The sequence below is a fragment of the Podarcis liolepis genome (genome assembly GCF_965112155.1).
Source record: "Podarcis liolepis genome assembly, chromosome: 8".
NCBI classification, from domain to species: domain Eukaryota; kingdom Metazoa; phylum Chordata; class Lepidosauria; order Squamata; family Lacertidae; genus Podarcis; species Podarcis liolepis.
The window spans coordinates 21,264,562-21,286,059 of NC_139560.1; the positions used below are offsets into that span (position 1 = coordinate 21,264,562).

At 41.0% G+C, this 21,498-nt stretch overlaps 2 protein-coding genes across 16 annotated transcripts in view; one reads left to right on the forward strand and one right to left on the reverse strand.

The window, feature by feature from the left end:
* Nucleotides 1-249: 249 nt before the first annotated feature.
* ABRA (actin binding Rho activating protein) lies at nucleotides 250-11,634 on the forward strand. Its single transcript, XM_083516895.1, has 2 exons — nucleotides 250-1,127; nucleotides 9,840-11,634. The coding sequence occupies exons 1-2, from the start codon at nucleotides 391-393 to the stop codon at nucleotides 10,300-10,302; spliced, it is 1,200 nt and encodes a 399-aa protein (XP_083373021.1). The 5' UTR covers nucleotides 250-390; the 3' UTR covers nucleotides 10,303-11,634.
* Nucleotides 11,635-12,968: 1,334 nt separating this feature from the next.
* The window catches only part of OXR1 (oxidation resistance 1), a 236,097-nt gene continuing 227,567 nt past the window's right edge, over nucleotides 12,969-21,498 (reverse strand). For all 15 annotated transcript variants that reach the window (XM_083516645.1, XM_083516641.1, XM_083516644.1 and 12 more), the window contains 5 exons: nucleotides 20,683-20,805; nucleotides 19,475-19,627; nucleotides 17,616-17,711; nucleotides 16,611-16,684; nucleotides 12,969-14,911 (listed from right to left, as the gene is read on the reverse strand). In XM_083516645.1, the coding sequence (XP_083372771.1) occupies nucleotides 14,776-14,911; nucleotides 16,611-16,684; nucleotides 17,616-17,711; nucleotides 19,475-19,627; nucleotides 20,683-20,805 (582 nt within the window). In that variant the 3' untranslated portion in view covers nucleotides 12,969-14,775. The remainder of the gene's footprint in view (nucleotides 14,912-16,610; nucleotides 16,685-17,615; nucleotides 17,712-19,474; nucleotides 19,628-20,682; nucleotides 20,806-21,498) is intronic.

Here is a 21,498-nt window from a genome sequence, read left to right on the forward strand (position 1 = left end):
ATTTGCCTTCTTCTAAGTGTGCAAAGAGCAAAAACCATCCCATTAAGCAAATTCCGCTGCATAAAACACATTTTACTGTCAAACCGAATGCATGACTAAGGTACCTTTAGCGAGGGCGCATACAGGTCTGTTAATTTCCATCACAGCTGTGGCTGTCCTGCGTCATCCATGTTTACCATATCCAGTGTCCCATCTGCTGCGGTGAAATGCAAGCCTGGGCTTTTTAAAAAAAGAACACTGTCAGAGTAAGGATCCTCTTTCCATGTGAGAAATGCTTCCCATACTTTCCAGCATCATAAATCCCCACCACCATCTATTTAAATCCCTACCATTCCCTTCTGCCAGTTACTTGCCACAGGGCAGCCTTAACTAAGTGGTGTTAACGCAAGGATGGGTGAGGAAGCCACAGGCAACACAATGTCTCCAGAAGAACAGCTGAAGAAGAACACCCCTGCTCAGAGGGCCATCAGAAAGATCCGTACGGCTAGCCTCGTCATCAGCTTGGCACGGGGTTGGCAGCAGTGGGCATCTGACCACCATACGAAGCAAGTCCAGGAGCCCAGTGGATGGGTGCCCTCTGAGGAGAATTCCCCAAGGGAGAGGGTGTATCCCAAGCCACCAACCGATTTCAAGAAAGACCAATCGAAAGATGGCGTGTCCTTCCCATCAGTACATCAGGAGCCAAAAGAAAATGGAGAGCAGGCTCCAAGTGAATCAAACGAAGCCTTCCAGAAACTTAACATCAGAAGCAAAGAGGTGACAAAGACCATTGTAAGTAAAGCCTACGAAAGAGGCAGTGGCGTGAGTCTCCTCAGCGACAAGTATGAAAAAGACAATGGGTGTTCATCAACAGACAAGAGTACTGAAGACATTGATAAGCTTCTCAGTGGCAAAATGTCCCCTACAAGGAGGAGGAAGTGTTCTAACCTGGTGTCGGAGCTGACTAAGGGGTGGAAACAGGTGGAAGAGGAAGATAAGGCCGATGAACCGGAACTACAGAATTATCGTAGCGACAGCTTAGATACCGAGGACAGCGGTTATGGCGGAGATGCAGAGGAGAAACTGGATGCTGACAACAGTAGTCAAGAAATACGGACTGTGAGGATAAAACGGCCTTCATCATCACTGTGAGTAATAGTCGAGTTTTCCAAGTGTAGGTCTAGGTGGGCTTCACAAGGGCTGCTTCACCCAATGAGCTTGCCAGGTGGAGATCCGCCCCCCTTGAAACTGCTTCCATCTGATGGATGCTTTATTTATTAAAGGCATTTATTATTATTTAAGGCATTTATACACCATTTACATTTCTGCGAAGTGGGCTCATGTTCAGCCATCACTACAATGTCTCTCCCATGATGCTACATCAAGAACATTTCGGCAGTGGGTGGAGAATAAATCATTGGGTGTGTGATTAACTGGTCAGCACAATGGCCCATGTAAGGACCCATGAGGAGTCCTCACACAGAAGCAGTTTCCAGTGACCTTTGGGTATAGCAGATGCTAACATGTGCAGTAAAATATTTTTTCAACTGTCTTTGAAATAACCCTAACAATGGAAATACTAGGCTATGGTTGGTGGGTTATAATGTAGTCACATGACGGCTCCATAATGACAGTGTTTTTCAGGAGAGGTTCGGTTGCATACAGCAAACGTTGGTTTGCACAATTAAAGTGGATTAAAACACTCTGCTGCAACAAGTCCACTGAATAAAGATGTTATCTGGAAGACCCCTGAACCTACATCACTTGGGGCCAACTTGGGTAACTCTAGCACTGGTGTTAAAGTTTTCAGATGTTTCCATCTGTTAGCTAGGTGCTTCCATGAAGTACAAACGAAAACCACGGATGCAACACCTGATATTCATGCCTCTGGAAATGAATGTTCTATTTAGCTTTATCATACCTAAGGGCTGTTGCTAGATCTATCATCCATTAATTTGTATAATCCTTTTTCTTTAGCCAATGAGTTTAGTGGCCACCAACATGTCACATGGCTAAACATCCTATTTTGTCATCTACTGCATGTATAGAGAGATTACAGGGGGGTTAAACTTCAGCTGTCACAGATCTATAATGATTGATGATAGATAGATAGATAGATAGATAGATAGATAGATAGATAGATAGATAGATAGATAGATAGATATAGATAGATGATAGATAGATAGATAGATGATAGATAGATAGATAGATAGATTAGACAGATAGATAGATAGATGATAGATAGATAGATAGATAGATAGATAGATAGATAGATAGATGATAGATAGATAGATATACTACTAATATTCTACAATTAATTACCTGCCACTCACCTCTAAAAACAAAGTAAAACAACTGTTTTAATACATAACTGTTAGAATAGCTACTTCTAGTATCCTAGTGGACGAAAGTTTGTACTAGCCGCTTGGAGAGACAGAAGGAGATGCTTATTAGCTTACTCTGTAGGAGAAAGCTGCACACAGCTGGATTTTGCCCTGCCCCTCCCATGCAACTGGCCTTTATGAAATGCCAATTATCCACACAATGCAAATCTGGAAAGAGGGACAATTTCCGATCTGTTGTTTGCAGGAAGAAAAACTACTGCAAAGTACCTATAGCTGTGTGCAGCCACTTCACCTGCCCTATGTAGAAGAATAATGACTGCAACATTTTCTTTGCTTAAAAAAGAAAGAAAGAAAAGCATTTGGCCAGAACCACATGAGTTGCCACCAGACGTGTCATGTAGCAATTGAACACACCAAAGGAATAATGACAAGAAAGTGATTTATAGGACAGGTTCACGACACCTGCAGTTCTGTACTTTCCCCACATTTACTTTTCAGTTTCATTTAAGTGCCCTTCAACTTAAGCCACCATTCTCACACAGCTGCATAGATGAAAGGGTGGTGGTTTTGAAAAACCTTTCAGTTTTTGCAGCGCTGATCATTTCCATACATAGGAACATTAGAAGCCAGAGTATACTGAGTCAGACCATTGGCTATCTAGCTCAGTATTGTTCACACTGATTGGCAGCAGTTCTTTGGGGTTTAAGACAGGATTCTCTCAGCACCCAGAGATGCTAGGGTTCAAACCTGGTGCCTTCTGCATGTAAAGCACATAGATGCTCCGCCACTGAGCTATGGTCCTTTACCAGCTGGAGGAGATGCGGGTGGCGCTGTGGTCTAAACCACTGAGCCTCTTGGGCTTGCTGATCAGAAGGTCAGCAGTTCAAATCCGTGCGACGGGATGAGCTCCCGTTGCTCTGTCCCAGCTCCTACCGATCTAGCAGTTCGAAAGCATGCCAGTGCAAGTAGATAAATATGTACCACTGAGGTGGGAAGGTAAACAGTGTTTCCATGTGCTCTGGCACTTGTCACAGTCCTCTGTTGCACCAGAAACAATTTAGTCATGCTGTCTGTGGACAAATGCCAGCTCCCTCAGCCTGAAAGCAAGATGAGCGCTGCAACCCCATAGTCGCCTTTGACTGGACTTAACTGTCCAGGGGTCCTTTACCAGCTGGACCTTGAAATCCTGAACCGAGCCCCAGTCTTGGGAGTCCTCAAAGTCCCAAGGCATTCCTGTACTTTTGCTTTTTTAATGCAATATTCAATTATTATAAATGTACACAAAGATATAGCTTATATATTGTTTGTTTGCTTCCTTACACACACACACACACACACACACCACTTGATTGCAAAAAACAAAAACAGAAAAACCTCAAAGCAGTTTACAAAAAGAATAAAACAAGAAGCTCAGGATTCATCCCCCCCAGTCCCCAAACATTAGCCTCACAACAAGCCTTGTGAGATTGGCTGGCTATATCCTCACTGAACGTTCATGAAATACTAGTCTGATATTGACAATACTCACCAAATTTTGGACATTCACTGTAACTTAAACAATTGACATAAAATAGCAATATACCTTGTCCTGCAGTGGAGGCAGGGAGAGAACAATCATGTGATATTTATCTGTTTTGGAAGGCTCCTAGTCTAGTCTGTTTTACTGCCAGAGCAACCTGGACTCTTCCCCCCCCCCCCATCCTATTACCAAGCTGGCTTCTCCACTCATTTCTGTATCCCTGCATAGTCATTCACACCTGTTTAAACAGGGTGTAAAACTATCACAGGAGTGGGGTACTGGCTTTCGCACCCACTTGAGACTGTGTAAAACCTTCAAGCTGTCAAGGATCATGGCCAGTCCACTCACCCACTTGAACTAGAAACCTAAAATTAGGACTGGTGGGACACTGCCAAGCAGGCAAACTTCCTGTTTTTATAGGAATCTGTCTGGAGGATATAGTTCTGTAGTCTTAATTTTGACCAATGGCCCAACATTTCTATTCTGTATTCCCAGTAACTTTGGATGGCTTCATTGCCAATTCAGATCTATTCCTGAAAAGAAGAGGGTCAAATTTGCCACACATATACAATTTCCACTAAACAGCCCATTCAGTTCATCCTGGAGCCAGCCCAGATTAACACGAACTACTCACTAAAAATAAAATGCAACTGTAGTGATGATGTAAGTAACCTTTAGCCAGAGTCACATGAACTTCTCAAATATTTTCTGAAGAGCTGCACCTTAACACGGCTGTTCAGAAGCGGTAAAGATTTATTTTATTTTATTTTTATTTTGCTAGCTCCCAGCATAGGATTTCTCTGGTGCTGTTTTTATTATATCTGCCAATTGTTTTGTTTTTAACATCCCTCCATAAAGGTGCTTTGCAAGGATCTGGCACTAAAAAGTGTGCAAGAAAAATATTAATAAAGATTAGTATGTACCTTAAAATCTAAAGAGCAGCTGAACGAAGAGACTTAGGTCAATCCAGTCATGGTTAGGATGGTAGACTAGGATCTCAGAAACCAGGGTTCAAATCTTCAGTCAACCATGAAACATGCTGGTCACCTTAGGTAGGCCAGTCATTTCCCCCCCTTTTTCAGCATAGCCTACCTCACTGAGGAGTTGTAAGGATAAAATGAGGAGGGAGAGAACCATATATGCCACCTTGACCTCTTTGGAGGTCCAAATAAAATGAAATAATAAATATTCTATCTCACTGCCTCAGGCAAACCAGCCCTCAGAATTAGTTTTTGCAGGCCCATGCACCTCTTTGCATTTGGCTTTTCACATTTGAGGTGTATATGTTCAGGACCCACCTTGTTTTTGTGATTAAACTGTTTTTAATATTGTATTATAATGTTGTAACCCACCGTGGAGCCTGAGGCTGAAGGTGCCCACCTTAAATCATCATCATCATCATCAATGATTAGCATTGTTGTGTACATGTTCCAGTGGTATTAATTTTACCTCATGAATTTTCTCTCGTCATGAGTCAGATTGGCGAATCGCTAAAGATGGAGATTGGACTGCCATGTGAGGGGAAATTTTCCTTCAAACTGGTGTCGTCCTATGAAGGAAATTGCCTTTAAAAAAAAATCTGCCCTTGAGAAAGAAAATGAAGTCCTTGGGCTGCAATACATCCCTTGCCAGCTGAGTGTCCGCTTGAAAAACACAATATTCTCCCCAACAACTTTTGTTACTCCACATGTAGAAAAACGCAGGTTGATGTATAGCCAATTGGATGGCAGACTTTGCTGGAAAGGATTTCAATTTCTCCTCCCTTTCCTCACAAGCTCCTGCTCCATTCGCGCCCATTGGCATCTGCTTTACCTAAACACTGAACCCCCCATTACCTGTAATTTGGTTCTCATTCAAGCAATAAACCTCTGTCTGGATTGTACCACCAGATTGCCAATGGAGAGGCCCACATAATTCAGTCCTCTTTCATAAACAACTATTTCCTGCACATAGAGAGCTGGCCGGTAAGGAACATGGCTAGTCTAAAAACCTCCCTAACACCTAGCTTTCTATGTGTAGGGACTATTTTTTTGTATGGAGGGGCGTTAAATGACACAAGGTCGTACCTGCAGAGCCACCTCATGTGAACCCCCCTTTTTTTGGCAGGATAAAGATGCTTTAAATAAAGAGAAATAAATATAACCTACTCTAGCAGTAACTATCTGGCGATATGTCGGTGTGGACAAAACACAAACCACCCACACTTTGGGCTGTGTTAATAGGACACCGAGTGTTTTCCTCCCTACTTAAAAAACAATGCCTTGGAGGAAAGTAACAGGCAAGTGGCACTAAAGAAATCCCAGTGTGTTTATACAGAACTACAAAGTTTTGAATTCCATGAAGTTGCAAGGTCGTTTTGAAAGACCTTTGCATTTCCTCAGTATGCCTAGCTTGGCTTGCATCCAGATGGTTGGTTCTCACATGGCTGGCCTAGCACTGAAGTGGCAGGGAAACATACCTTTGAGGAAGAGAGAGAGGGAGAGGGAGAGGGAGAAGGAGAAGGAGAGAGAGGGTACAATAGTTCCTCTTTCAGATTGTGTTTGCTGTTCTGATCACAGGCAGACTTTTGGTTCTCAGATTTCAGCAGCGCCCTGTGCAATGCTAAAATTCAGCACCCCCTCTCTCACACTCTGTTCTACAACATTGTTTTGGCAATCCCTGAAGTGTGGCACCCAGTGTGACCAAACCATTTGCACCACCCTGTTCTGATCCTTCTGGTGGATAACAGGTCTGGAAGAACTCTCATAAATTCAACAATAACAAGCACATTTCTAACCTTCCTTTCCTCAATGGAACCAAGTCATGTAAAAGACTTCTCCCCCTACACTCCTTCCTTCCTTCCTTCCTTCCTTCCTTCCTTCCTTCCTTCCTTCCTTCCTTCTCACAACAGTACTAGGGAACAGGGTTCTAAACTGCAAGAGGAACCTACACACACACCAGGCTCCTTACTTAAGACTCCCCCCACCCTGCTAAAATAAAAAATCAGGGAGGCAGCAAGCGCATAATGGCAGGAACAAGTCCAGCAGACATACCTTTGCTCTTCTTCCAGCGTAACTGTAATTGTGTGAGGGGAGAACACTAAAAAGGGATTCTGGGATGGTGCCCAGGGTAGCTCAAGGACACCCAGTGAACTTTATGGATGTCTGGGGTCTAAACTCAGGTCTCCCTGTTCCTATTTTGACATACACCACAGTGGCTCTGGACAAGATCACTGCTATATACTGTAGTAATAGGTAAACCCTATTGGCTCCACTCCAGGCAGTTTGGGTGCAGAGTAGAACATTTGCATCTAGCTCCACCAGAACTCAGTTCAGTCCACTCCTGACATGTACCACAAGGTCTAGAGCAGCCTAGTGCCCTTCTCAATGGCACATAGCTGTGAAACACAAAGATCCTTCCCTGACCCTCAAGATGTTGCTGAACAGCAGTTCATGGCCAACAGTTAGGAGTGCACTAGAGGACCACACGTTCCTGCCTCTGCCTCAGACCATGTGAAGTTGTAGTCTAGAGTTGCTGGTAAATGCCCTTCGACTCCATGTCTGTTAATGCTACCAGCCTCAGGAAGAAGCCCAGTGCTGGATTAAACCCTGTGGAGGCCCCATGGCAGTCAAAATCTCATGCTCCCCCTTGTGCTCATGCTCTAGTGGGATAATATTGAGCCGAGAAATATTGATTGTAATTTTCTTTCAAGATCATATCAATATTATTTTGATCCACTGTCGCCAGGCCCCTAAAAAGCATGGGGCCCATAAGCCAGTGCATGCTTTGCCTATTTGGTAATCTGGAACGTCATAGGCCACATTCACACTGTACATTTAAAGCACTATGTTTCCACTTTAAACAGTCATGGCTTTCCCCAAAGAATTATGGGAGCAGGAGTTTGATCAGGGTTCTGGGAGTCGTTGGTAGACCCTTATTCCCCTCACAGAGCTGCAATCCTCAGAGTTCCCTGTAAAGATTAAGGCATTCTGGGAACTGTAGTTCTGTGAGGAGAAAATGAGTCTCCTAACAACTCTCAGCACCCTTAACAAACAACAAGGAAGCCATGACTATTTAAAGTGGTCCCTTCTGTGATGCTTCAGTGATGTGCCTGTGGCCATAGCAAGGGTGATGCTCTTTGAGTCCCCGTTTTGTTTCAGATAATACTTCTGACCCAATCAATTGACGTTTCCCAGCATTGGGCTGCTAATAGTACAGAGGACTCAGCTGGCCCTTTCTAATAAAAAAATGAAAAATTGGAAAAGAAATTATGAAAGGGAAACAGAGGCAGGAAGTGTCACAGCAGAAGATTCCTATGGGAAAAGGAGAGAGAGTCGGCGTTAGATTGCGTTTGGGTGTCAAAGCAGCAAACCAAAAGCAAAACAAGTGGTGCTAATCTAGCCCACTAAGGAGAAGATTAAAATGGGAAGGTGATAATAGTATTTAGTTTGAAAGGAGGATTAAAAGAAGTGGGAAGAATGGAGGGGGTGGGAGCAAATGTCAGAGGCACAAAGCAATCAGAAGTTTTAAAATAGGATCCAGGAACTTAAGGTATCTTTGCAGCTGCTTTCCTTTCCCTCACCACTTTCAGCCTTTGTAACTTTGCAGGAATCAGACAAGGTGGAGGAGAAGGCACGCAAGGCCTAAGAGGTCATAGACCGGGAGATTGGGAAGAGGACAGCTGCTGTACTGTATCTGCATCTGCCCTCTGCGTGACTGAGCAGATAGCAAAGATATCAGAAAGAAGGTTCAGAATATAGGTGCTTTGGTGAGCTATAATGGGTTTTTTCCCCTCCCTGAAGCTTAGGAGTACCATTTCACATGCATTATCATTGGACTTGTAACAACAGAGGGACATTCAGCAGATGGAATGCTGTTTGGACTGACCTTTCCAAGTATTCAGAGCTATAGCTGAATGGCAGCATGCAAGGCTGTCCCGGAATTCGGAAAACAGAGCAGCGGTTTCAAAAGGGAGATGGCTGTAAATAGGAGCTGGGGGGGGGATGGACAAAACTAGGAGCAAGGGGCCCCTTTTGCTGTCAAGGGCTGCATTCCCTTAGGACAGGGTTCCTCAAATGGTGGGACAGGGCTACCAGTGAGCCTCGTTCCACTTCCAGGTGGGCTCCAGTGCCACAGCCTCCTCATTCAGCAGCCCTACCCCCTAGCCGAATCGAAGACTTTTGGTTGGAATTATGCCACCCCATCAACTCCCCATAGGCTAGGTAAAGATGATTGGGAGAAGTCTAGATGGGAGGTGTAGTTTTCTACAGGGCCAGAGGAGCTGTGAAAGGAACGCCCCAGCTGTATCATGACATCTTAGCCCTTAAAGTACCAAATTTTAAGATACCGTGGGCACAGAGATGCTTTTGGTTCCTATGCCGTTATAACAGTGAAATTTGTTTCCTTGGGATCTTCCAGTGGAACTGTGAAGAATTTTCAATTTGGACAGGCTGACACAGGAAATGTGTGATTTAATGTATGCTTTATTATACTACAGCACTGTGTGGTATAGAGGTTAGAGTGCTACGATGTCTGCCCTGGAACTCAGAATCATTGAATCATAGGACTGTAGAGTTGGAAGGTACCTGAGGGGAAAAAACCAAGCTTGCTCCATGAAGCTCGCTGGGTCACCTTAGGACCATCATTCACTTTCGGCCAAACTACCTCATCAGAGGTGTGTTGAGACGATCAGGTAAGGTTGCCCTCCACCTGAGCTCATGGGACAAAGGATCATGCAGATGCAGCAAATAATAAGCTAAATAAAGGGTTATTCTTCTTGACAGGAAAATAGTAATAATGCAATCCTGAACAAAATCTGGCGTTCCAAGATAGAAGGGATGGCAAGGAGACAGTTGTAAGCATGCTCAGATGAAGCTATTATAAAATGTGACTTTTAGAATTGGTGATAACATGCCACCTAGTGGCCTGCCCTTTAAAGCAAAAGATGAGCAGTACTAAAAGGCATTCCGTTACCATTTAATGCAGTTCAAAAACCATCCATTTCTTGGTTCTTTCAGTGCAAACAGAAGCGTCAAGGCCTCCAAGAAATACAGCCCCATCCACAATCTGAGAGGGAGATGGGAAGACTGGGCAGATGAGCACATGATCACACAAAAGCTCAATCCCTTCAGTGAGGAGTTTGATTACGACCTGGCCATGTCCACCCGCCTGCGCAAAGGAGATGAAGGCTATGGCCGTCCTAAAGAAGGTACAAAAACGGCAGAAAGGGCCAAGAGAGCGGAGGACCACATCCACCGAGAGATGAAAGACATGTGCTTCATCATCAGAACAATGGCTCGGCACCGCCGTGATAGCAAGATCCAAGTCACTTTTGGTGACCTGTTTGAAAGATACGTCCGTATTTCGGATAAGGTCGTTGGAATACTCATGAGGGCCAGGAAGCATGGGATGCTGGACTTTGAAGGAGAAATGTTGTGGCAAGGCCGGGATGACCATGTGATAATAACTTTGCTAGAATAATGCTATTCTTCATGGGATAACTCAAAGCGTTATCAGTTCCTGGTCAACTATATGTTGACTACTCCAGCTGAGACATCCAAGTTCTTCTTGGGGTAGCCAGTGTTTTGGACTATGATTCCCATCAGTCAGCACACCCATTGGTCAGATCATGGGACCTGTAGTCCATAATAGCTAGAGGACATCATGTTGAGTGCCTGCGTCATAGAAATAGTCAGAATCTCCTCCCTTTAAGTAATGTCTACATGTTACTAGCAAGTTCATGCTTCTTCAGCCAGTTTTATAAGGCTGAACTGCACAGAGTAGATTAGCATATAAGGGAATGAAGTTTACATTCTATCAGAATGCAAGTAGCTTTGCATCTGTTCAATATATACTGTATGCTTGTTGGGTTTAAGAGGGGTAACAGCAGCAAAATTATCTAGAATAAATAATTACTAGACTAAGTATAATAAACTATACTGTAGCATTACTTATATAAACTGTGCAATATACACATTTATATTTACTAAGTCACTATAAACTTCAGGATGGCATCAATTTTATACACTATGTAAGTCAACCTGTAGTTGCTTCAAAATGTATAGCTGGACTATTTTGCTGTGTTTAATTATTTTTATAACTATGTATTTATGACGCTGATTGACAAGTGCTTGAAAAATGTATGGGAAAGCCTCCGGATAAACAGTATTATACTTTTACTGTTTAATGTTAAAATGTACCAAAACAAAACCTACCCCTATCCCATGTTCTCTTTCAAACTGAAAGATCACACATCTTCTTACAGAAGAAAAAAAGATGTATGACTATTTTCAGTCATAAAGCTAATATTGTCAGAAATGTTTTTCAGGCATTACAGATAGGTTGGTGAAAATGCTTTGACTCACAATACAAACTTATTTATTTGCAGTAAATTCCTTATTTTGCTAAGGAATAAATTTCCTACATATATAGGCATGGAATGAGACTTTAGAGATTTGCATACTAACATTGTTTGCAAAACAATGTGCTTTGAAATAAGTGGTGAAAAAAGGCAATACTCTCCTTGAACAAAAAAATTGATTGCTTTTGAGACTGCAAGATTGAGTTCTAATGTACTACTTCAGCTCTCTCTATATATGTGATTTCATTTTGAAGATTGTTTGCCCTTTATAATGCCATTATTTGCTTAGGTTCTATACACAGGTGTGTGCACTTTAGAGCTGCTTTGAGTACCAGTAGTTCTCTAGAATGGGGTCACAAGTGTCCCCAGTCTGCAGATCGCAAGGGTAAGTTGTCAAAAAATAATGTGTTGGATATTATTTCTGCCAAATACAAAAACCATCAATCATCAAATTCTTCTTGTTCTTTTACATTAGCAAGAAAGCATTATACACACACTCTCTCTGGTTGAATCCAACGCTAGTCCAACTCAAAATTGACCCATTGAAATCATAACCTAAATTAGTCATGTCCTAATTTCAATGGATCTACTCTGAGCACGACTAGTACTGGAGAAAACTTTATGCGCATGCACACACGGTGGGTTCCATTGCATTATTCTGATTGGAAGCTATTCATTAAGGTGTTGCTTATTGATTACTATATTATATTGTGACATGCAGCAAGCAGAACAACTGTTGCCTATTTCTCCAGTCACTGGAGAGGATCGACTACAGAAATTTCTCACCATAACAATCAGAGGGGGTTAATCCTAGATTAAAATGTAAGAGCCTTGCTGGATCATACCAAGGTCCATCTCAGCCAGCATCTTTTCTAGCAATAGCCAGCAAAATGCCCACCAAGAACCTATAAGCATCACAGAAGGGAACAGCCCTACCCATGACCAGTAGCCAGAGCTGTATCACCTCTGAACATGGACATTCCATGCAAGTATCATCATAGCTGTTTACGTCATGTCAGTTCCTTTGATTCGAGTTACCATAAGTCTAGCAACCCCCTCAAATGAGGACGCTTGAAAAGATTTGAAAAGATTTGCAGGCAATTGCAGACAAAATCATCAATAAGTATTGATCAACATGAACTCTGCATACAGCTGCAATGAAAAATATTTTTGTTGGGTTAAAGGAAGATTCTAACTAGGTAAAAATGTCAAAGGGCCTTATAAACCTGTAAGATACTATTGACCCCTAATACTGTCTACAATGATACTAGGGAAAGTAATTTGTCTATTATGAAAAGACAAAATATTGGATTTTTCACCCTCTATGCTTCATGTTCAGAAGAAATAGGTTCTCTGCCAAGCACTGGTAGGCAAGAAAAACCAAAATAGCCATTCCAACCTGTTTTCAGTTCATTGTCCATGAATGCGGCCACTGAACGTTCTCAGACCTCACTGGGTGTCTTGGGGGGGGGGGGTTGGGGGGGTTAAATTTTTATTTCTGTAAAGCTTGCGATCCTCCCAAGTCTGCTCAAACCTCCATCCTGTGCATGGATGGTGCTGTTTTTTTGCTACTGAGCTCCAGCATTCACACTCTGACAACTGGAAATAAGAGGTAGAATCATACGAATTGTAGGGTTGGAAGGGATCCTGAGGGTCATCTAGTCCAACCCCTTGCAAAAGGCAGGAAACCCAACATGCAGTCCCCCATCCAAATTGAAACCATACCGGTAACAATTTCTTCTTTCCTTCAGGGAATTTGTGTGTCTAAATAAAGTCCCGACTCAAGTTTCATGTTACATGTACTTAAGATTTATTTGCTCTATATCAGTATGACCTTATAGTACTTAAAATCCATTACAGGATTGTTTATAGTTAGTCTTAAACCCACAAAGACAATAATACTGCTGTGGAAGACCAAAGGGGAGAAAAAGCCATTTAATTTATTTACAGTTTCATTTGTAAACATTTAATCTACATATATTGTACTATGTTCTAACAGGAGTAAAGAGCTATACATTGAGACAGAAAACGACGCCCTGTATGTTTAGTTGTATTAAGCATGAGCATATTGTAGAGCTAGAACATCCCCTTTCCCGTTACCACAGCAGTAAACATCCTTCCGATAAGTGTTTGAACTTCTGAAAGAACTTTATATTAGCGACATACAATACAACTACAGCTAATGATTTAAGCCAAACCCTTTGGCTTCTTATTCCATTTCTAGAATAATTTAAAGTGCTAGAAGCAACCCGTCAATCAACACTTTCTCTCTCTCTCTCTCTCTCTCTAAAATAACAAAAACTACTTTTAAACATTAATTTACAAAGAAATATATACAATGTTCATCTGGAACAGCTGAGATTTCAGCACAAAATCATTCACTGTCACACTTAACAGCTTTTTTTTTTCAATTTTTGCTTTTGCATAAACATAGAATATAAGCTTTGAAACAAACTGTTGTTGAGCGATTATTGCCACAATGGCTTTTCGGTTCTCCTACAAAAGTGAACGAGAGCTACTGATTAACTGTATTTTAGCCTGTCTTGTTTTTCATTTTGAGGTCACGGAACAGTAAGGTTTGCATATTACAAGTCTACTGGGTTACAATGTCTACCTAGAGTACATTACCTCATTGAATCAGAGCTGGTGCTAACTGCAGTTTACAACATAGATCCACTCAAAAGAAAAAAGAGAGAACACCACACCTATATTTTTTCTCTCTTTTTTTGGACAGGAGCAATTCTTGGAGACGATGTGCTACAAAGCTACAACAGAAAAACTATAAAACAGTATATATATCTATATATCTGACACTTTATGTTGTTTGGGGGGAAATGCATCTGTTTCATAGTCTTAGAACATATAATGCCCCTGCTATAGCTATGACTTCTCCACTGCATTACGCTCACTTTGTCCAACTGAGCATTGGTATTTTGTTTCTCTTGACCATGTAGCTCAATCGTTACCCAACATTTGTCCCAATCCTGCAGATCATGAACAGCTTGTGCAAAATACTTCAATACAATCAATAAGGGCAGCTACATTTTTACTGTTAAATACAACAGACATGAATTCTCTACGCATGAAAGGAAATGACACCGTTGAATGTGGATGAATACTTTGTCTAGTAAGTGGCACCATCTGAATGGTTAAAAAAAAAATGGCCCAGACTGATCACTGTCAAAAATTTCAGAATCTCCATTTGTCTCTTATTTAGACCAATAGGGACATGTTTCACTACAGTTTGTGTAAATACATGTTTTCTCAATGAAATAGCCCAAAAGAGTATAAGAAAGCTTTGGAGTAGTGGGGGTGGGGGTGGGGAAACCCAGGGATGACAAGCCACATGACGAGAGAGACCTACCTTCCCCTATAAAGTAAAAACTCCAATTATGACTTATGAGAGCTACATCCTTCAAAAAATATAGCAGGCTGATTAAAAATAACCTAAATAATGTTTTATGTAAAGGTATTTAGATGGCCATGCAGAGAATTTTGAAAGGCATTGCTGCATTATATTGCTTCAAGGGCTTTTTGAGCTGCACTGATCCATTTCAGGTTTGGGACAACCTTTTGTAGTAGCAGTTTATATTTTATTCAAAGCCCCAAATTTCAATGTCTTGAATAATGAAATCTTCTTTCTTAGAAAGAATGCGATTCCCAAATGTTTTGCAAGAATGACTTCTTCCATGGTAGAGATCGCCATCGAGCCAAAGTGCAAATTCACCCCTGGAATATGGAAAAAAGAATTATTTCTCCATAGTAGGAAGCCACCCTCCTTACATGAATTAACACATACATGATTAGAACTCAAGAACAACAGGCATGTTCCATTTCCTTTCCATCCCTGAACACAATTGTAACTGCATTTGAAACCAGCACATTTTGCTAGGAATTCTTTCCTTGCCATAAATATTTCTGCATCCCTTTTAACTGAAGGGTGAACAGAGACTAATCAGGTAGCATTACGTTACACCTATTTAGTTACACACACTACTGAAGTTTGGCACCTGCAGACAGAGCACAGTACAGAAATGCAACCTGGTCCCTCACTAACTAATTTTTATAATGGAATATTTTTAGAATGTGTTATTATTTGATTGTTTATTTGATTGTTGTTAGCCGCCCTGAGCCCGGCTTTGGCTGGGGAGGGCGGGATATAAATAAAAATTTATTATTATTATTATTATTATTAAGTAGTTTGTGATCTAATAAAACGTGAATCCAGTCTTCCTTGTATTCATCCAGCACTGAAACACCCAAGGGAAAGGTTCAGAGAATTTGGCAGAAGATGAGAGGTCCTGGGCAGAAAAAAGCAAACTTGGGAGCTTGCATAAAGATGGATCAGCACATCACTATTACTATGCAAACACCACATAGAATTTATATGTGTTCAATGTGCTTCACACACAATCTTCTGGCAATCGTTAGAACAATCCTGTGAGACAGGTCAGTATTCATCTCTCCTGTGTTGCACAGGGAATGAAGTTGAAGCAATAGTGGCTGACCTTAGGCTACATAGCAAGTTCCAAGTTTTTGAAATGCACCGTTTTGAATTCACAGCTCAGTGTGCTAGCCGTTATGCTATACCTGCACTAAATCTAACATCTGGAGGGCACCAGATTGCAGAAGGCAGTGCAATAGGGAACTGGTGACCCTCCAAATGCACTTTTTTTTGGGGGGGGGATTTCAACTCTCAACAGCTGCAAATGTCAGGGATGATGGGAACTGCACTCCCACAGCATCAGATTCCTGCCTTAGAGCTATTCTCTCTACATTGCTTCACCTCCCACTCTTCTCTCCATATCTTGCTGCCCTTGGACATTCTGTTCATATGAAGGGAATATTCCATTTCAACTGAAACTGTGAATGAAGGTTATATGGGAGAGAGAAGGAAATACTATAGGAAATGATAGCTCGGAAACAATATTTAATGTAAAAGAAGTCAACATGGCCATGAACAAAGGGGATTAATTCTTGGATGTGACCCCAAAATTCTATTTGCAAACATGGTAAGTGTATAGATTTATCAAGAAGCAAAAGCATTAAGATGTCTAGAAGCAGATAGAAGAGGAGAAATGGTACAGTGTCTTAACAAGACCACTTCAAAGTAAGTATATATATGAAAAAAAGGCTGTAAGAGCTGCATTTATAATCAGGATTGCATAATTCCTTCATAGTAATGTTTTATTATTCAAGTATCATAGCTACAAGGTTCAATATAGTTAACAGCATAGATCTGCAAGGTCCAAGATGGCGACGGCTTAGCAAGCAGGCTTCGGAGCTCCGCAGATAACAGGACTGTAATTAGCATTGACTGCCAATTAGTTAACAGCATACCACTTCTGTATCTGAGGGCTTTATCTGGTGGAGGGGGAACCCACCATAAAAACCAATCCTTAGTAAGAAAAAAAATAAATTCACTCACCCTCCGCCACCAAAAGCTAGGGCATCCATGTCGCCTTTAAGAAAGAACATATTGTCCCCAGTCCACGTGAAAGTCTAATGTTAAAAGAATGAAAAAACAACAGCCAAACACAGTGATTATGTGAAATTACGACCCCCAGGGAAAAAATGGCCGGGGTGGGAGGGGAGTAAAGCAACGTCAATGGTTTTTGTTTCAGAGAGTGCTATGGATAATACTTTATAAGCAGGACCTGGTACAAAACGTCGCAGCATGAGCCTCCTATGCCTTCTTCCAGGATATCCATACTATTCCTGCATTGAAGGTTGGACTAGATGACCCTCAGGAACCCTATCTATGAGTCTATTATTCACCCTTCCCAGGTTTCTTGATTTTTCCTCAAAGAGACAGAGAGGTTTTCAGTTAAGATTTACACATAGTAGACCCATAAAAATTAACAGACATAACTTGTCACATTCATTAATTTCAGTGGGTCAATTCTAAGTAAAACTTAGCTGAATGCCACCCTGAAATTTGGCATTCCATGGCCACTGAGTATGTTTAAGTCCTCTACAGAAAATGAATTTCATAACTGAGAAGTCACTGTTAAATATGCTCACTGAAGCAGACCCTCTGAGCTAGATCTTAAGGTCCTTTAAGTAATAATTCCCTTCCAAGTCATTCAGGGGCTTATGGGCAATAACTGAAGTCAATTATTAGTATAGAATATTATATGCACACTCATACCAGGTTCATCTTATTTTAAGAATATGACACATAATATTGCAGTTCAATGACATTCCATCTTAGGGCAATTTTTTAAAGAACTGCTTTATTAGAGTGAAGTCCACAGACAAATAAAGCAAAACATTAAAATTACAATCAAAAGGAGAAGTTATAGAAAGCTGACAAATACTTAACTCTACATATTCTCTGAGGGGGGCTTTTAAGATAAATATCAACTTAAAAGCATAAAATTCACATGTTAATTATGCAGTATTGTATCAACCAACCTCTTTTAGTCCTTACCTCAAAATCTGGACAAAAAGTAAAAAGAAAGGTTTCTCCAGTGCCATAAAAACCATCACTCACTTTAAAGGGTTCGGAAGCTAGTGCCCCAAAGATCTAGAAAAATAATAATTAAAATGATCTGGTGTTCATGAGATTTCTTTCCTTAATATATCTGTAAGCAGTACAATTAGAACTCTGATACGGTCTTCCTTCATGTCCAGATTAAATTAGATCCCTCCACTAATTTCTCTTCAGATCAAATGAATTTACTTCTCCTTACTTACAATGCTGAGCTAATATTAATTATCTTCAGAGAGGTATTTAATGTAACTGTTTTTCCAAGACAATTCCGGATGGCAGTTTGCTTAGGAACCAGAGAATCAACTCAGGAAACACAAAAAGAGGTACTTATTGGTGCAAAAAATAACATAACATAAAATAAAAATAATAGCAGTGACTGACTGCCATTGTTAATGTCTGTGATGATTAGCCAGTTTGGGACAGAAGTTATCAGAGTAGGATCACTGCAACGAATTTAGCTTGCTTTCAGCAGGCATGCTGATTCAGTGTGCCTCTTATACAAGCAAATCAGCTTCCTGAAAACACAATAGAACAATCTTGGCCCGGCCTTGTCCTGCTCAGCTGAGCTCCACCCTTCCTCCTCTACCTCACCACCTCTGCTTTCCTATTCTGCTACAGTACAAGACATGCTGCTGTCTTATTGGCTCAGAGCAAGAAATGTGCAGCTGCCAAAACGCAGCACCATATATTGCAACTCTGGAGTGCTATCTATCTCCTGTGGCCCTGTATAACTCTGCTCAGGAGAATGAAGGAAAGCAGAAGCAGTAATCATAGCACACCTTTGTGTTTTTCCAGATGGACTGAAATTAGAGGTGGAGTAGTGCTTTTAGAGCCCAACATTCACCTTGTGCTTGAGAAGAGCATTATGAACCACAGAGATCTGTATTTCCAAATCAGGAAAAAACAAAACCTAGTGACATTAGTAAAGTTAGTTCTGATGTTTTGCTGCAAATGGCCAAGCCATGTGCTATGGAACATTAAAAAGCCACTACAGTGGTACCTCGGGTTAAGTACTTAATTCGTTCCGGAGGTTCGTTCTTAACCTGAAACTGTTCTTAACCTGAAACACCACTTTAGCTAATGGGGCCTCCCGCTGCCGCCGCGCCACCGGAGCACGACTTCTGTTCTCATCCTGAAGCAAAGTTCTTAACCCGAGGTACTATTTCTGGATTGGTGGAGTCTGTAACCTGAAGCATATGTAACCTGAAGCGTATGTAACCTGAGGTACCACTGTATATAGATACCATATGGACTCAGGTCTTAAGGTTTGGGGCTCTATGTGGTTGTAATACAAAAAGTCTTCTATTTTAGCACCCTAAATTTGTTTTAAAAAATTGTGGCAGATGAAACAGGCTCTATGAAACTTGACACCTAAGTACTTTCATAGACAAAATACTACTTCCTACAGCACAATAAATTTGCCAGCCTTTAAAAGACTACAGGATCCCAATACCAAAAAAACCTTGCTATATGTCATATTCCTCCTATGTAGAGTAGTCACATGTAAGCCAGCCTCTGCCTGTTGAGACTTCTGAAATTTCTCCAGAGAAAGGAAAAAGAAGATAGAAAGGATTGCAGAAACACACGCAAGCAACGGCTTCTGGCTACTTTTCTCCAGCCCCCTGCTCCATTAAAGTTAAGCAGATAAACAATACTCAGCACTGGCTCATTGCTCCTCTCCTGTGGTTAATGTAAAATGTAGCTATGCTATACGATGGCTAATTTAAGAGGTTTTAAACTTTGGGGTTTGTTTGATTGGGGAGAGAGGGGAAGAATAGTGTTTATTGTTTCCTTACCTGTCCATCACTGTCTTTGATTACCATTAGTACTGGTGAGTCCAGCCCCATCATGGTTCTGTACAGGGTCTTCAAGCTCATGCCATGCTTTGCAGTACTGTAGACAAGGGTCCATGGATACCCAATAGTTCGTGGTGGAAGATGTTTTGTGAGCTAATAAAAAACACAGATGCAAATAATGCATATATACTGAATATAATGGACTAATTAATTAAAAAAGAAGCAGCTTTGGGATGAGACAATTCGTACACATATGACCTATCTTCCTTTTGCTAGACTTTTGTAGTTCATTACTCCAAGTCCAACACTTAAAACTGCTTTACACAAAATAGTCGTAATATTTAATTTCAAACCAACAACAACAAATGGGGCAAACTGTATTTTTAAAGTTACTTGCTGGAGCTAAAGTCACGGGGATTTACTTCCAACTAAAAGCATTTAGGACTGGGTTGTTAGGCACAATGGACAGTCTGTCTTGCCCACATCAGAAACAATTCAGGGGACCTAAATTGTTTTGTTGAATGTCCAGCAGATGTTTTGTAAACTAATACAGGTCTCAAGCAGGATATGGTAAAGATCAGAACTTCACCTTTTATTACTTGCTGAACCATCTAGACATACTGTAAATTGTGGGACACAGTCCCATGGCACCCAGTTACTGATTAAGTCATGGTCAGTCATGATCACTTCATGTTTTCACAGTGGCCAAACAGATACCCATGGAAAGCACAAAAGCTGGACAGGAGGCCAACAACACCTTTGCCCTCCACCACCTCTGATGCTGGAGGTAAGATATAGCCATAATAAATAGTACCCTTCCCTCATCCTCGGTTAAAGAACATCTTATCCTGGATTAACAACCAGATACAGTACATATAATTTCTAGTCCACCCAAAGTGGATTATTCATATAATTATTATACAGAGAGAAGGAGCACAAATATGAATTATAGACTATAGACTAGAACTAACTTAACTAGTTTTGAACCTTACCAGAAGCATTTTGGAGCCAGGATGTATTACTTCAATAAACCAATCACATGAACAATTTTCTCTTTTTATGCTTAATTGATTTTTGGTAACTTGTTTATACCAGCATCTTCAGGAGGAGGAGTGCAATATTTACTTTACTTCAGCTTTTTACAGCAATGTCAAATAAAATGTCAAACCTATCATTTTGAGGACCGGCATACCTTTTTTATTTCATACCTTTTCAATTTGCTCCGGTTGTAACAATTCACTGGGGTCATTAAGATTTGGCCGAAATGCCTCAGGCTCCAGGGTCGCCTTTATCGTTCCCTGTGTTGAAGGTGTATCTTCCCTTGTGGTGATCTGCAAAGATGGAGGAAAAATTAAATAAGCATTCAAAATACCATGGAGCATATCTGCAAATCTGAAAACACTTGTTAAAGCTACTTGTTAAAGCTTTCAAGGCCTATACAACTATACTCTTCCCTATTGTAAGATAGCCACAGCATGCCCCAGTATACAGTACTGACATATTAAAATAGCTTCTGGCTTTTTTCCTCATCACATATCTCCTGTAATATTTGAAATAAAAGTTTTTAACCGCATAGGAACTTGCAGAATATTTTCAACTGGCATGACACAGGGCCAAATGTGACAGATGGTAGCAAATTATTGTCTGCACCAGTCCCATCATTCAAAGAAAGAAAGAAAGAAAGAAAGAAAGAAAGAAAGAAAGAAAGAAAGAAAGAAAGAAAGGTGAAGGCCCATGCTAGCCCAACTGGGAGAAAACCACATTGGGAGGAGACTATTTTGCTGTTTAAAATTGGATCTCCCCAATCTCCAGCTTTCTGCGATTTAAGATAACCCAACACAAAAATAGTCAACCATCAAGTTTAGCCAGGCTCTTAAAAAGGGGGGGGGGTGATCTATTAATATTTTTCTAGTTAATACTATATTAATTTGTGTTTACATTTAAAGGATGCATAGAAACTGACCCCCAAACAGGAGCCACAGTACACTTCACCATCCACCCCAAGTAGCAAGCAGCTTCTTCCC

Bases quoted from the DNA above. Each gene is read 5' to 3' on its own strand.
- ABRA (XM_083516895.1), top strand. From the start codon at position 391: ATGGGTGAGGAAGCCACAGGCAACACAATGTCTCCAGAAGAACAGCTG. The intron at 1,128-9,839 runs GTGAGTAATAGT...TGGTTCTTTCAG, and splicing joins AAACGGCCTTCATCATCACT to TGCAAACAGAAGCGTCAAGG.